This window comes from Chlorocebus sabaeus, chromosome 28 (genome assembly GCF_047675955.1).
Source record: "Chlorocebus sabaeus isolate Y175 chromosome 28, mChlSab1.0.hap1, whole genome shotgun sequence".
NCBI classification, from domain to species: domain Eukaryota; kingdom Metazoa; phylum Chordata; class Mammalia; order Primates; family Cercopithecidae; genus Chlorocebus; species Chlorocebus sabaeus.
The window spans coordinates 7565584-7581370 of record NC_132931.1 but is presented as its reverse complement, the minus strand read 5'-3'; the positions used below and the strand labels follow the sequence as shown (position 1 = coordinate 7581370).

General features: G+C 53.3%; 1 protein-coding gene across 1 annotated transcript in view; it reads right to left on the bottom strand.

The window, feature by feature from the left end:
- Positions 1-5230: 5230 nt before the first annotated feature.
- The window catches only part of CASTOR2 (cytosolic arginine sensor for mTORC1 subunit 2), a 68473-nt gene continuing 57916 nt past the window's right edge, over positions 5231-15787 (bottom strand). The window contains exons 7-9 of the mRNA XM_008018305.3: positions 14610-14692; positions 12286-12380; positions 5231-12185 (exon numbers count right to left, since the gene is read on the bottom strand). Coding sequence (XP_008016496.1) covers positions 12120-12185; positions 12286-12380; positions 14610-14692 — 244 coding nt within the window. The 3' untranslated portion in view covers positions 5231-12119. The remainder of the gene's footprint in view (positions 12186-12285; positions 12381-14609; positions 14693-15787) is intronic.

Sequence of the window (15787 nt, the reverse complement as noted above, 5' to 3'; positions counted from 1 at the left end):
CAAAATTAGCTGGGTGTGGTAGTGCATGCCTGTAATCCCAGCTACTCAGGAGGCTGAGGCAGGAGAATCTCTTGAACCCGGGAGACGGAGGTTGCAGTGAGCCGAGATTACGCCATTGCACTCCAGCCTGGGTAACAAGAGCAAAACTCCATCTCAAAAAAAAAAAAAAAAAAAAAAAAAAGTGACTGGGATTCCTCGGAGCAGATTCTACCCCTCAGACCTGGGATTCTCATTCTCAACCCTGCTTGTATAATACTATATCATAGAATCATCTGGAAGCTTTTATTTTTTGAGACAGTCTTGCTTCTGTTGCCCAGGCTGGAGTACAGTGGCACGATCATAGCTCACTGCAGCCTTGAACTCCTGAGCTCAAGTGATTGTCCTGTCTCAGCCTCCTAAGTGGCTGGGATTACAGGCACACTAGGCCATGCCCGGCTAATTTAAATGTAGAGATGGGGGGACCTCACTATGTTGCCCAGGGTGGTATTGAACTCCTGGGCTCGAATGATTCTCTTGCCTCAGCCTTCCAAAGTGCTGGGATTGTGGGTGTGAGCCACCTCGCCCAGCCTTTTTTTGTTTTGTTTTAAATATATGACGTTTTGCATATTTATTCATCGGTTGCTGGACATTTGGGTTAGTTTTACTTTTTGACCATTATAAATAATGTCAAAACATTCATGTATAAGTTTCACATTGGCCCAGTGTTTTGTTTCTGGAATGTTTTTGTGTGAACATAAGTTTTCAATTTTCGTGGATGTATAGCTAGGAGTGGAGTTGCCGGCTCATTCATTTAAATTTTTTTGAGTTTTGACATTTGCATCATTTAATCTACAACACGCTCTGTAAGTTCCAAGATACTGAATATTTATTTCCCTGCATACAACTTGGACTGTTCCTTGCAGGCTCTTGGCAGGCTTTCTACCTGCTTTTCTTGTGTTTCTGCCTCTAACCTAGGGACCCAGGCGGGGCGCGGTGCCTCATGCCTGTAATGCCAGCACTTAGGGAGGCCGAGGCGGGTGGATCACTTGAGGTCATGAGTTCAAGACCAGCCTGGCCAACATGGTAAAACCCCATCTCTACTAAAAATACAAAAATTAGTCGGGTGTGGTGGTGTGTGCCTATAGTCCCAGCTACGGAGGAGGCTGAGGCACGAGAATCACTTTAAACTGGGAGGTGGGGGCTGCAGTGAGCTTAGATTATGCCACTGTACTCCAGCCTGGGTGACAGAGTGAGACTCCATCTCTAAATAAATGTCAATAAATAAATTAGGGACCCCTCTTGGTGCCCAGTAGTCATCAGAGCTTATAATGACCATGTACTTGGAAATGGGCCCTGGGCATGGTAGCTGATGCCTGTGATCCCAACACTTTGGGAGGCTGGGGTGAGAGGATCACTTGAGCTCAGGAGTTCAAGGGCAGCCTGGGCAATATAGCAAGACTCTTATTTCTACAACAACAACAACAACAACAACAACAAAATTAGCCAAATGTGGTGGTGCACGCCTATAGTTACAGCCACTCTGGAGGCTGAGATGGGAGGATTGCTTGAGACCAGGAGTTCGAGGCTGCAGTGAGCAAATACATTTAAAGAAAAAACCAAACAAACCAGGCCCTGGGTCTAGCTGCTGCTGCTCGAGTTTCCTGCTCAGCTCAGGTAGACATCTCTTGGAAAAACATCTCAAATGTGATGTTCTGCTACCAACTTTTACAAGGCGAAGACCACATTCAGCTGCCAAGAACCGTCAGAGCAATCACCGTTTTTGTTTTGTTTTGTTTTTGGAGATAGAGTCTCGCTCTGTTGCCCAGGCTGGAGTGCAGTGGCGTGATCTTGGCTCGCTGCAACCTCCACCTCCCTAGCTCAAGCGATTCTCCTGCCTCAGCCTCCCAAATAGCTGAAATTACAGGCACACATCGCCATGCTTGGCTAATTTTTTGTGTTTTAGTAGAGACGGGGTTTCACTGTGTTGCCCAGGCTGGTCTTGAACACCTGAGCTCAGACGGTCTGCCCGCCTCGGACTCCCAAAGTGCTAGGACCACAGGTGTGAGTCACTGCGCCTGGTCACAATCACCTTTCTTTCTCAGCTGTTCTCCACACATGCATCCAGACCTGCTGCTTTTTCTACCACATTCCTTCTTTAAAACATCAAGATGTAACTCACATAACATAAAACCATTTACAGCCCACAGCTCAGTGGTTTTTCGCAAACTGTGTTGTGCAGCTGTCACCATGATTTCATTGCACACATTCCCTTTTGGTGCATATTTTTTTTCCGCTTTCTTTACCATGGGAGCTGACCCGACGCTCCCTCCCCTGCCCCAGTCAGCTGAAATTCACATGACAAAACCAGGGTCGGCAAAGTGACCAAAGATGATGCCCTTTCCTTTTGTGGCTTTTGCTTTATTTTTTAATTAATTAATTAATTTATTTTTTTTTTGCATTTGTTGCTTTTTAGAGACAGGGTCTTGTTCTGTTGCTCTGGCTGGAATGCAGTGGTGCCATCATAGCTCACTGGAGCCTCGAACTCCTGGGCTCAAGTGATCCTCTGGCCTCAGCCTCTGAATGGTTGGGACTACAGGTGTGCACCACCACACCTAGTTAATTTTTTTCGTTTTTTTTTTTTTTTTTTTTTTTTTTGAGACAGACTCTCGCTCTGTTGCCCAGGCTGGAGTGCAATGGCATGGTCTCGGCTCACTGCAACCTCTGCCTCCCAGGTTCAAGCGATTCTCCTGCCTCAATCTCCTGAGTAGCTGGCATTACAGGCATATGCCACCATGCCTGGCTAATTTTTCTATTTTTAGTAGAGATGGGGTTTCGTCATGTTGGCCAGGCTGGTCTCGAACTCCTGACCTCAGGTGATCCGCCCGCCTCGGCCTCCCAAAGTACTGGGATTACAGGTGTAAGCCACCATGCCTGGCCTAATTTTTTATTTTTTGTAGAGACAGGGTCTCCCTATGTTGCCCAGGATGGTCTTGAACTCCTGGGCTCAAGGGATCTGCTCGCCTCGGCCTCCCAAAGTACTGGGGTGACAGGCATGAGTCACTGCACCTGGTCCACCCCACTTCTTCTTTTTTTTTTTTTTTTTGAGATAGTGTCTCACTCTGTTGCCAGGCTGGAGTGCAGTGGCATAATCTCTGCTCACTGCAACCTCTGCCTCTCGGGTTCAAGTGAGTCTTCTGCCTTAGCCTCCCAAGTAACTGGGATTACAGGTGGCTGTCACCACCCCTGGCTAATTTTTGTATTTTTAGTAGAGACGGGGTTTCACCATTTTGGCCAGGCTGGCCTTGAACTCCTGACCTCATGATCTGCCTGCCTTGGCCTCCCAAAGTGCTGAGATGACAGGCGTGAAGCACTGCACCTGGCCCACCCCACTTCTGAATTCCCACTACGGGTCCTTCTTTGCATTCTACCTGCTGTGTTTCTTGTCTCACTAAGCCTAACTCCTCTGTCCCTCCCTGCTTCTCAAAGTTTTCCCTCTACTATTGGCTGGCGGCTCTTCATTTCCTGGTCCAAGCACAACACCCCCTTGTGGTCCATCCTAGCACTGCACCCCCTGTAATGCTCTGGGAGGGACGCCTGGTGCAGGGGATATGGTGGGCCCCCAGCACCAGCACAAGGGGATGGTTTTGAGAGTTCTGGGACAGTCAAGATCCCCCATGGATGTTCCGGCTCCAGTGGAATTATCTTTTTTTTTTTTTTTTTTCTGAGACAAGTCTGATGCCCAGGCTGGAGTACAGGGGCACAATCTCTGCTCACTGCAACCTCCACCTCCCGGATTCAACCCATCCTCCTGCCTCAGGCTCCCAAGTAGCTGAGATTATACAGGCACCCACCACCACAGCCAGCTAATTTTTGTATTTTTAGTAGAGATGGGGTTTCACTATGTTGACCAGGGTGGTCTTGCCCGACCTCAGGTGATCCTCCCACCTCCACCTCCCAAAGTGCTGGGATTACAGGTGTGAGCCACTGCACCCGGCCCTCCTGTGGTATTATCTGAAGGCCAGAGCGACAGGACTTGTCTTCAGACCCCAAGCATAAAACTTTCCCAGCAGCTAGAACTCTCCTGGGCTCAGGGTGAGGGAAGAATATTCAGGTTCCATTTTCACTTATGGTCTCCAAGTTCTGTTCCTGTGGGCCAGCAGTGAGGCAGGGTTGGGGCGGGGGTTGATGGGGCCTAGGGCAGGTATGGGTCTTCAGCCCTGCCCTGCTCACAGCTACCCACCATGGAAAATCTCAGAGAGGAGAAGGGGAAGGGTTTCAGGTCTAGAACCTGCTGGTCTCAAGCCCATCTTTTCTTGCTGGCACAGCCCCAGTGCCCCGCCTACCAAGAGGGCAGGAGCCAGAAGCATGGTGCCCCCTCTCCTGCCCGCAGGGTATCTAATCTGGAGGTATCAGCTCCTGGGCTTCTGGAACTTACCTGTTGTCGTGATGTCCATGGCAGGGCTCTAGGTTTGGGTCAGAGACCCTTCAGCTGGGCAACCAGCCCCTGACCTTCCCCTACCATCAGAAAGGCCCTGTCCAACTTCTTCCCCGCACTGCCCCCAACTCCCAGGCCTGCCTCTGCCCAAGGTCTGGGTGGAGATGCTGGGCATAGTAGCTGGTCTCCAAGATGGCCCCCAGTCATCTTTACCTCCTGGTTTCCACCCACTTATGTAGTTCCCTCCCATGTCAAATCAGAGCTGGGCTGTATCACACCAGGGCATGATGGAGGCAATGGTGTGTTAATTCTGTGGCTAGGAATAAAAATAACACTTTGGTTTCTAACCTGGACCCTTGCATCTCTTGCTCTGGGGGAAGCCGGGCGCCATATTGTGAGGACACTCAAGCAGCCCCGTGGGTTGGCCCACGTGGGTAAGGATTGAGGCCTCCTGCCTACAGCCAGGCCTAACTTAGAAGTGCATCCTTCAGTCCTTAGCTAAGATTTCAGACAACGGCAACCTCATGAGTGACTCTGAGCCAGAATTGCTCAGCCAAACTTCCTGAATTCCTGACCCACAGAAAATGATCCATAAATAATGATCATATTAAGCTGCTAAGTTTGGGAGCAATTTGTTATGCAGCTCAGATAACTAATACAACCCCTCTGGCTCTGGGGGCCCTTCCTCAGATTCCGCGTGTTTTTCTACCCGCCTCTAGCCCCTGGTCTGTGTTCCCCCAACCACAGTATGGAGGAGAAAGAGATGAGACCAAGTTCTGGCTAGATCAGCAAAAAACCAGACAGCCACCAGCCAGCATCGTTTTTTTTCTTTCTTTTCATTTTAATTAACACTTTACAAAGTACAAAATATACTGTCTTTTTTGGGGGAACATTAGGTAATTTTTTTTTCTCTCCAACATACAGTACATGAATCTCGAGGGTTTTGTGTTTCTTCAACAAGAAAATAAGCTTGAGGGCCCCGGGGGGTAGGGATAAGATGGCGGGTTCTCCCCTTCACCCAGATCTTGGGACCGACAAAACGCCGCTGCTGCTGCTGGTGACTCGGGCAAGCCAGGTGAGGGCTGGAGGGGGCCGTGGGCAGGAAGTCCCCTGTCCCCACTACGATGGGGGGCTCTGGGCAGGGCAGAGGTCCCTCAGTACACCATTCATCCAATCACCCCCATCTCAGGATAACGGAAATGATTTTGGCATAGAGAAAGAGGAGGGCTTGGGACTGTTATCAGCTCCCTACTCTTTTAGAGGGAACTCTGCTCAACTCCTCCTGGACCGTCTTCTGAATACAGGTAAACTGAGGCAATGGAAGGGAAACCGCATTGGCCTTGGCCTGTCTTGGGACCTGAACTTGGTCTGCTGTTCACCCTGCCACCTCCAAAGTTGGGTGAGGGGCGGTGGTCTCCAATTCTGGACCTTCTTCCAGAATGAGCCCCAGTAGATGAGGGAGCACCAGCCCCCAAAAACTCTCCCTGTGAACGCCATCTTTAGGATGGACCTTTGGAGAGTCGGCACGGGCAGCCCCAGTCCCTTCAAGTCAGAGCTGGGCTGCATCACACCAGAGCATGGTGGAGGCAACAGTGTGTGAATTCTGAGGCTAGGGATAAAAATAACACTTCGGCTTCTACCCTGTGCCTTTGAAGCTCTTGCTCTGGGGGGAAGCCGAGCGCCATATTGTGGGGACACTCAAGCAGCCCCGTGGATTGGCCGACCTGGGGAAGGACTGAGGCCTCCTGCCTACAGCCAGGCCTAACTCAGAAGTGCATCCTCCAATCCTTAGCTAAAATTTCGGACAATAGCAACCTCATGAATGACCCTGAGCCAGAACTGCTCAAACTGTTCCTCACACCTCTGCCCCGCTCCAGAGTAGTTCTGACAAATGGGGTGAGGCCATCCTACCAGAGATGCCCCACCCTCTCCCCTGGAGCCAGGGCCTGCATTCGAGTCCTAACCTCACTCACCTAATTTCTGCACTCGAGGCCCGAAAGCAAGACTGCCACTGAGAACTCAAAATACTCCAAGAGCCAGTCCCATTATCTCAGCACGCGTGCACGCACACACTAATGCATAGGAACACATCCGCGCTCACACGTACATGCACACGCATGTGCACAAACCACCCAGGCCTGTGTCCCCACTCCTAGCACACAGGCCGACCTGCACTTCCAATTTCCATAGCTCCTCTTCCCTTGTAGCGACAGCCACAAGCTCTTGGCCACCAGGCGGCCCCCGGATGCCAGGGCTCAGGCCTCAGGCTCCTGCCTCTGCTCCAGGCTGCACCTGGCTGGCTTCCTTCCCTGGGGCCTCTTGTTATTTTTTGTACAGGCAGGGTCTTGCTATGTTGACCAGGTTTGTCTTGACCTCCTGGCCTCAAGCTCTCCTCCTGCCTTGGCTTCCCAAAGTGCTGGGATGACAGTCCTGAGCCACCGGGCCTGGCCTCCTTTGAATGGGCCCCCGCCAGGCCTAACCCCCTCCCTCAGCATGGTACCCAAAGCCAATGTATTTTCTCTGTTGGAGAAGCCCACTGGCCTCACTCAGGCTCTGCCTATTACACCATTCACTGTCTCCACTGCTCCAGGCCTGCTCGGAGCGGGTTAGAAGGTTGGGGGAGCTTCTTCCCATCCCCATGCAAAGTGCTTCACTCAGGAAGTGGTGTCAAAAATCCCACCGGCTGGGCGCGGTGGCTCACACCTGTAATCCCAGCACTTTGGGAGGCTAAAGTGGATGGATCACCTGAGGTCAGGAGTTCGAGACCAGCCTGGCCAATGGCGAAACTCCGTCTCTACTAAAAATACAAAAATTAGCTGAGCGTGGTGGCAGGTGCTTGTAATCCCAGCTACTTGGGAGGCTGAGGCAGGAGAATCGCTTGAACCTGGAAAGCAGAGGTTGCAGCGAGCTGAGATCGCACCACTGCATTCCAGCCTGGGTGACAGGGTGAGACTCCGGCTCAAAAAAAAAAAAAACCAAAAACAGACACCCCCCCCCCCCATTTGCAGGGCTGGAGTGCTCTTGCCTTAAAGACCCCTCTCTTAGCTGGGGCTGGGAAAAGCCCTGGTTGTCCCCACATCCAGATCTCAAGGCTCAGAAAGGGGCCCAGGGTGGCCTTAGGACTCCCCAGGGTATCCCTGGAAAATGTGGCCAGGAGGAGGGGGCTGGTGGGAGGGGGCCGGGGTTCAGCTTTGAAGATCACCAGGCAAATAGTGCCCTGCAGAGGCCTTGACAGAGGCCTGGCCCTTCCTGTCTTCCCAGTCTTCTCTCCTGACCTCCGGGGCATCCTCTGTCACCTCAGAGGGGCAAGCCCCTCCAGACCAAGCCTCCTCCTGCTAAACAAATATCACTGTGGCTATGCTGCTGCTTCCGGAGGCCACACTGGGAGCCTGTGATCCCCCAGCTCCTTCCTTTCCTACCAACAGCCTGGTGCCTGGAGGTGAGAGTGCCGGTGGTTTGGATTGAGGCTCTGGGCCCCCGCCTCTGAGTCTTGGGGACGGGAGGCTACCGGGGTCAGGCCTGCAAACCTCTCCAGCTCGGATGCATGCCCTGGGCTGAGGACGGTGGCATGGGCAGTGCCCCTTGAAGGGGGGCAGTCCTAGAGATGCCCATGGAGGAAGGAGGTGCAGAGTCAGCAATGCCCAGATCTTCGCTGGGTCAGGATGAGCGAATGAGGGAAAAAGGGGTGTCTTGGAAACCAGGGGAGCCCCACGACGAGGCAGAACTTTTCAGTGGCAGGGAGCGGGTGGTCACTGCTCTGTTCCTCCCCATCCTTCAGTTCCCACTGGTACTCAGTGTGCAGCAAGGGAAGAGGGTGGGGGTTGAGACTGTCTGAGCTTTTCCTACTGGAGAACCACACAGGGGCCAAGACACACACTCCAGGAGCCCAAGTGGCAGCCCCAGGGCCACCTGCTCGCCCCTAGAAATTCCACGAGGCCAGGCACGGTGTCTCACGCCTGTAATCCCAGCACTTTGGCAGGCCAAGGCAGGCGGATCACTTGAGGTCAGGAGTTCAAGACCAGCCTGGCCAACATGGTGAAACCCCGTCTCTATTAAAAATACAAAAATGAGCCAGGCGTGGTGGCGGGCACCTGTAATCCCAGCTACACGGGAGGCTGAGGCAGGAGACGCGCTTGAACCCAGGAGGTGGAGGTTGCTGCAGTGAGCTGAGATCGTGCCCCTGCACTCCAGCCTGGGTGACAGAGCAAGACTCCATCTCAAAAACAAAACAAAAAAAATCCACATCATGGATGGAGAGCCCTCTTTCTCCCCGCCAGACACCTGCCCCATCCGCCAGCGCCAAGATAACGGGCCCAATCCTCTGATTCCCTCCGAGGGATGGACAGCAGATAGGTACAGAGTTCCACGCCACTGCGGATGGAGCCCCTCCGAGAAACACACGCACCTCCAAGTGGGGTCTGGGGCCTGGAGAGACGCTCCCACCCAGCAGACCAGGAGGTGGCTGGGGGACGAGGGCAGATGGTCCCTGCCTAGGGAAAATCACACTCACGCCCCACCCCCAAAGAGCTGTGGAGATCAAACCAAAACGACACTACACACAGGACGCCGAGAAGATAAACCAAGCTTTACACGAGCAGGATGGGGACGGGAAAACTAAAGGGGCCCCCTGTGACCGAGGAGCGGGGTCCCCGGGGGGCAGCTCCCATGGATCGGGCTGGAACAGGGACCACCCCTGCAGCGCCAGCCAGGGCGGAGAGCCATACCCTGGCCACGGCGCGCCCCAACATGCGTGCTTTTCTCCATTACACAAGGCCAGTCCCGAGGAGGCGCCCCGGGAGCAGAACCTGAGATTTCTAAGCTTGCAGGTTACAAAAAACAACAACAACAAAAAAACAGATAAGCCACCTGTGTAAAAACTGCCACCCACGGAGGCGGGATGCAGGCAGCGTGTGGCCCACTCAGCAGGCCCAGGTCTTCAGGGTGAGGCTGCTGGTGGGGGACAGGGGAGAGGGGGTATTCTGATTAAAAGCAAGAAATTCCAAATATTCCTCCCTCGGGATCAACGTCCCCCCAAATAAAACAAGGGTACCCAGGGACCTTGGCTGGGGAAAGCGGGCTGCGGGAGGCATGACCCACGCCACAGCGGGCTCTCAGCACCCATCCCACGTCCCGTGTCGCAGGCTCTTTGAGCTGCTGGCTTTGTTCTCTCCAGTCAGGTCTGAGGGAACCCGTCGGCTTCTCTAATAATCGTATTGCCTATATACTTGAATTAAAAATATATGGTGGCTCACGTGCCCGCGTGCATGGCAGACGGCGCGGGGTGGAGGCCGTCACGCCCACACACGTGTGCACACACAGCAGGGAGCTGTGTCCACGGACTGCGCACACAGTATATATTAACATATATATTGCTCAAGTATATATGCTATTTACAGTATATATCTCTATCAACATAAAACACAGTATTTATAGGTGTGTACAATAGATACGTCCTAGGAAGTCTAGGGGACACACGACTCTGGGGTCACGGGGCCGACACACTTGCACGGCGGGAAGGAAAGGCAGAGAAATGACACCGTCAGGGGGAAATGACAGAAAGGAAAATCAAGGCCTTGCAAGGTCAGAAAGGGGACTCAGGGCTTTCACCGCAGCCCTGCCCCACTCGGCCGCCTCCCTTTTGGGACCAGTAATGTACGAGTTTTGTTTTGGAGTTTTGTGCAAAACGAATTAACTTAAAAAAAAAAAAAAAAAAAAAAAGTTGGTTTCTAATTCATGTGGTGGGTCCCGAACACCCACAAGGATCTTAAAGAACAGCTTCTCTATCTGGTGGGCTTCCAGGGCACCAAGGGTCCCACTCAGCTCAGAGCAGCGGGGAGCACTTTGCCAGGACTAGAAAATATCCCTTCTCCTCTGACCTCAGAAACAGCACAACTTGGCCGGGTGCGGTGGCTCACGCCTGTCATCCCAGCATTTTGGGAGGTCGAGGCGGGCGGATCACTTGAGCTCAGGAGTTCAAGACCAGCCTGAGCAACGTGACGAAACCCCGTCTGTATTAAAAACACAATAACTAGCCAGGTGTGGTGGCACGTGCCTGTCATCCCAGCTACTCGGGAGGCTGAGGCAGGAGAATCACTTGAACCTGGGAGAAGGAGGTTGCAGTGAGCCAAGATCGTGCCACTGCACTCCAGCCTGGGCAACAGAGCAAGACTCCCATCTCAAAAAAAAAAAAAAAAAAAAAAGAAAAAAACAAAACAAAACAGCACAATTCAATCACCAGAGCTAAAGCCACAGGGGCCCTCGGTCCTGCTCATCCAGAAAGCCATCCCACTGGAAGGGACACCCTGGCTAACCCCATGCCTCCTGGACATGAACACTGAGCTCGCCCACCACCCGCTGTCCACCTCCCCATGGCCCTCGGGTTCCCTCACCCCCTCCGCTGCTCAGACAGAACCACAGCTGGTTGGGGGGGATCCTATGTGGGCTGCCAGCGGCTCCAGCGTCTTGCAACTAATCTCTGCTCCCAGTTTCCCTTCAGAAGACAGGGCCAAGGCTCCTGTGACATCTCCCCACTCCTATGCCTGTCCCTGGAGCCACAGAGCACCAGCTTAGGGACACGGAGCCTCCAGGCCCCCTTGACAGAACTCAAATAGGTCCTATCCTCGCCAAACAGGAACTACCGCCAACAGCAGCCTGGGTGCAAATACATTAAATAAAAAACTAAAACAAAGTATGGTTTTCTCTATTAAGGCTCAGTTAAGCTGCCTCCTGGGTCAAGTACTCATGAATGCCACAGCCCCCGACCGAGGGGCGGGCGGGCAGGCAGGTGAGTTGGGGGCACGGGAGGGAGGAGGACGGCGGGAGTCCTATGCTGGTCTAGTCGTCTGTTGGGGAGGTGGGACACCATCTAAGAGACCCCAGGCCCGGAAAGCCAGGGATGTCCCTGCTGGGGGAAGCTGAGGCTCTACCTGCCCAAGTCTGGTCCAGGGAGAGCCGAGGGGACAGGAGCTGGTGCTCCAGGCTGGTGGGCCTCCTAGGACCCTCCCTCCTCCCCCAAGGACTGGGTGCTTGTGGGGGAGGGTCTGGACAGGGCCCTCTTGGCAGTCTTGCTGGGGGTTGGGCCCAGGCCCTGTGGTTGGCAGGCGGGGTACGGGGGGAGTCTGGGTCCTTCCCAGCTCGAGGATCCCACCTGGGCTCCTGTCTGAGCCTCACCAGCCCCGATGACCTGAGGGGGCCGTGCTGGCCTCCATTCTGAGGGAACCAGCCCTGAGCTGATGGAAGCAGAGACCAGTACTCACCCCCAAATCTTCCCAGGTGCCCCAAACTCGGCCCCACCCTGCCAGCTCCAACCCTGCAAGGTGACATGACAGCTGGCACGCCGGTGTCTCGTAGGAGGGACCGGCTTCCCTCAGCATCTGCCCCTGACCACGGGTGAGGCCAGATGAAAAGGCGCATCAGCTCACAAGCTCCCTGGGCCTCCGAAAGCATTTTCTGGGGTGGGGAGGCGGGGAAGAGAAAGGTCGTCCTCTGGAGGGCCCAGGGGGCTCCGGGAAGGCAGGAGGGCATGGGGAGGCCTTGGCGTGGGCCCCTGGCCTGGAGGGATTGGCAATCGACGGAGTCTCCCGGAGAGGCCCCTTTCTCGGGGTCCCCAGGCCGATTTTCCAGTCTGTAGAGAAATACTGCAAGATCAATCTTCGGGGTTAGGGCTGGGCCCGGGCGGCGGCAGGGAGGAGGAGAAGAGGTCCTTCTAGTGCTTCTCTGCTTGGCTGACCTTCAGGGCACTGATGACACCACTGATGTTCTCTTCCGGGACCTGTGCGGGGGGAGAGGAGGCAGATGCCTGCCCGTGAGCCCAGGAAACCTGCTTCCCCGCCCCGGCCCTGCCCTGGAGGGGTCTGGGTCTGGACACTCACAAGTGCATGATCGAACTTGAAAGTACTGATGTAGTAGGCTGGGATGTCCGCGGCGGCCAAGGGCTCTGAGATCTGGGCCACGATGCCACACTCATCTAGGGACAGGGGAGACCGTCCTTAGCCTCTGTGTAACCTGGCTACCCTGGCCTCTGTGGCTCTTCAGCCTCTACCCTCAGTGGGCAATGCCTACCCTGCACCCACCATCCTCCTAGAGATTCCCATCTGCCATCCCTTTTATTTTCTTTTGAGACAGAGTCTTGCTCCATCACCCAGGCTGGAGTGCACTGGCGTGAGCTCACCTCACTACAACCTCCGCCTCCTGAGTTCAAGCAATCCTCGTGCCCTAGCCTCCCAAATAGCTGAGATTATAGGTGTGCACCACCACGCCCAGCTAATTTTTTTTGTATTTTTAGTAGAGATGGGGTTTCACCATGTTGGCCAGGCTGGTCTCGAACTCCTGACCTTAAGTGATCCATCCACCTCAACTTACCAAAGTGCTGGAATTACAAGCATGAGCCACCGCACCCGGCCTCCCACTCGCCATCCCCATCCCTCTTGAAGGCTTAACCCAGATGTCCCCCATCCAAGAGCCTTCTCTGGTTGCTGGCCAGTGACACAGTTTGGCTTTGTGTTTCTGCCCAAATCCTCCAATTGTAATCTGAAGTGCTGGAGGTGGGGCCTGGTGCAAGCTGACTGGATTACGGGAGTGGATTGCTCATGAATGGTTTAGCATCATCCTCTTAGTACTGTTCTTGTGACAGTAAGTTCTCACGAGATCTGGCTGTTTAAAAGTGTAGCACCTTGGCTGAGCGTGGTGGCTTATGCCTGTAATCCCAGCACTCTGGGAGGCTGAAGCGGGCGGATCACCTGAGGTCAGGAGTTCGAGACCAGCCTGGCCAACATAGTGAAATCCCATCTCTACTAAAAATACAAAAATTAGCCGGGTGTGGTGGCGCACGCTTACAGTTCCAGCAACTTGGGAGGCTGAGGCAGGAGGACCACTTGAACCCGGGAGGCGAAGACTGCAGTGAGCCAAGATTATGCTATTGCACTTCAGCCTGGGTGACAGAGCAAGATCCTGTCTCAAAAAGAAAAAAAAAGCAAAAAAAAAAAAAAAAAAAAAAAAAATGTTATCCACCAAAGACACTGTCTGGACAATTGTGGAAACAGAGGAAAGACTGAGTCTTAGGGAATGACTGACAATTTTCTCCTGTGGAATCCTGTCATTGTGGTTATACAGGAGAAAGTGCTTCTTCCCAGGATGGAAAAGGTGAGGCATTTAGGGGTAAAGTGGTGGGTGTCAGACTCTCTGGGAGATGTCTGACAACTACATGTATTTATGTGAAAAAAACACGTTAAAAAGTTGCCAGCAGCTATTATCTTTGAGCTGTGGAACTAAGTAATGATTTTTTTTCTCTTTAATTTTTATCACAGCCCCAATTTATTCTTTTTTAAATTTAATTTATTATTTTTTTGAGACAGAGTCTTGCTCTGTTATCAGGCTGAAGTGCAACGGCACGATCTTGGCTCACTGCAACCTCCACCTCCTGGGTTCAAGCAATACTCCTGTCTCGGCCTCCTGAGTAGCTAGGATTACAGGCACACGCCAGCACGCCTGGCTAATCTTTTGTATTCTCAGTAGACACGGGGTTTCATCATGTTGGCCAGGCTGGTCTCATACTCCTGACCTCAGGTGATCCACCTGCCTTGGCCTCCCAAAATGCTGGGATTACAGGCACAAGCCTCCTCGCCCGGCCTCTTTTTTTTAATTTTCAGAGACAAAGATTTGCTCTGTTGCCCAGGTTGGAGTACAATGGCATGATCATGGCTCACTGCAGCCTTGAACTCTTGGGCTCAAGTAATTCTCCTGCCTCAGCCTCCTGAGTAGCTGGGATTACAGGCACCGGCCACCATGCCCAGCTAATTTTAAAACTTTTGGTAGAGACAGGGCCTCGCTATGTTTCCCGGGCTGGTATAGAACTCCCGGACTCAATGGATCCTTCCACCTCGGCCTCCCAAAGTGCTGGGATTACAAGCATGAGCCACTGCGCCCAGCTGTTTAATTTTCTAATAATAAGCAACATATTAATTTTCGAGAGGGGGCAAAATAAAAGCGCTCTGATTGAAGCCTGCACCCCCCATCCCCAAGAGGCCTGTGTACACCTACCACACACTGGGGAGCAACAGAAACTTCAGGGTCCCCAAGCCTCAGTCTCCCCATCTGTACCCCCCAGCAGGGGCTGAGTCACTGCGGACAATGTATGTGAGTGAGCTCAGCAATGCCAGCTCCCCTCAATTCCCCGTGCAATCCCCGCAGGACTCACCAAACCCCAGGGGCTGTCCTCCAATCCGGACCATCTTCCAGAGCTCTCCGGATGCGCTTGTGAACAGCAAGTTACTAGGAAACCTTCGAAAGGATCGAGAGAAGAATCCCCGAGGCTGATGTAAATTGCGCTCCCTCCTTGGCGTGCTGGTGCACCAGCCAGCGCAAGGCATGGGGCTGGCCAGACAGGTGGATGGGTTGGGCAGAGCTCAGGACCCCCCAAAGACAATCCCTGCCAGACACTCTGGACCCATTCAGCCCGCAGCCTCCTCGTCTTGCGGGGAGGCAGATAGGGAGGGTGATGTCAAGCTGGGCTTTGGAACAAGACCAAACCCTTGCTAAGGCTGGTCTAGACACCTCTTCCCAGGTCCAGAGCAGAAGCTGAGGGAGAAATAGCACCGGGGCTGCGGTTCAAATCCCCACTATGCCACCACCCCACAGTGGACCTCAGACAACCGCTGTACCTCTCTGAGCTGGGGGGCCAGTTCACTTATGATGAAGGGCTATGGTGAGGGTTTATTACAGACAAAGTGGCCAGGTGTGGTGGCTCACGCCTGTAATCCCAGCACTTTGGGAGGCCGAGGCTGGCAGATCACTTGCGGTCAGAAGTTCGAGACCAGCCTGGTCAACATGGCGAAGCCCCATCTCTACTAAAAATACAAAACCAGGCCAGGCGCGGTGGCTCACACCGGTAATCTCAGCACTTTGGGAGGCTGAAGTGGGTGAATCACTTGAGGTCAGGAGTTCACGGCCAGCCTGGCCAACATGGTAAAACCCTGTCTCTAGAAAAAAAAAAAAGAAAAAAATAGGGTATGGTGGTGTGCGCCTGTAATCCCAGCTACTCGGAGGCTGAGGCAGGAGAATCACTTGAACCTGGGAGGCAGAAGTTGTAGTGAGCTCAGATCGCGCCACTGCACTCCAGCCTGGGCGACAGAGTGAGACCCCGTCTCAAAAAATAAATAAAAATACAAAAATTAGCCAGGTGTGGTGGCAGGCACCTGTAGCCCCAGCTATTCAGAAGGCTGAAGCATGCGGATTGCTTGAACCCGGGGGACAGAGGTTGCAGTGAACTATGATTGCGCCACTGCACTCCAGCATGGGTGACAGAGCAAGATCCTGTCTCAATAAAAATAAAAACAAAAAAAAATCACACCTGTAATCCCAGCACTTTGGGAGGCT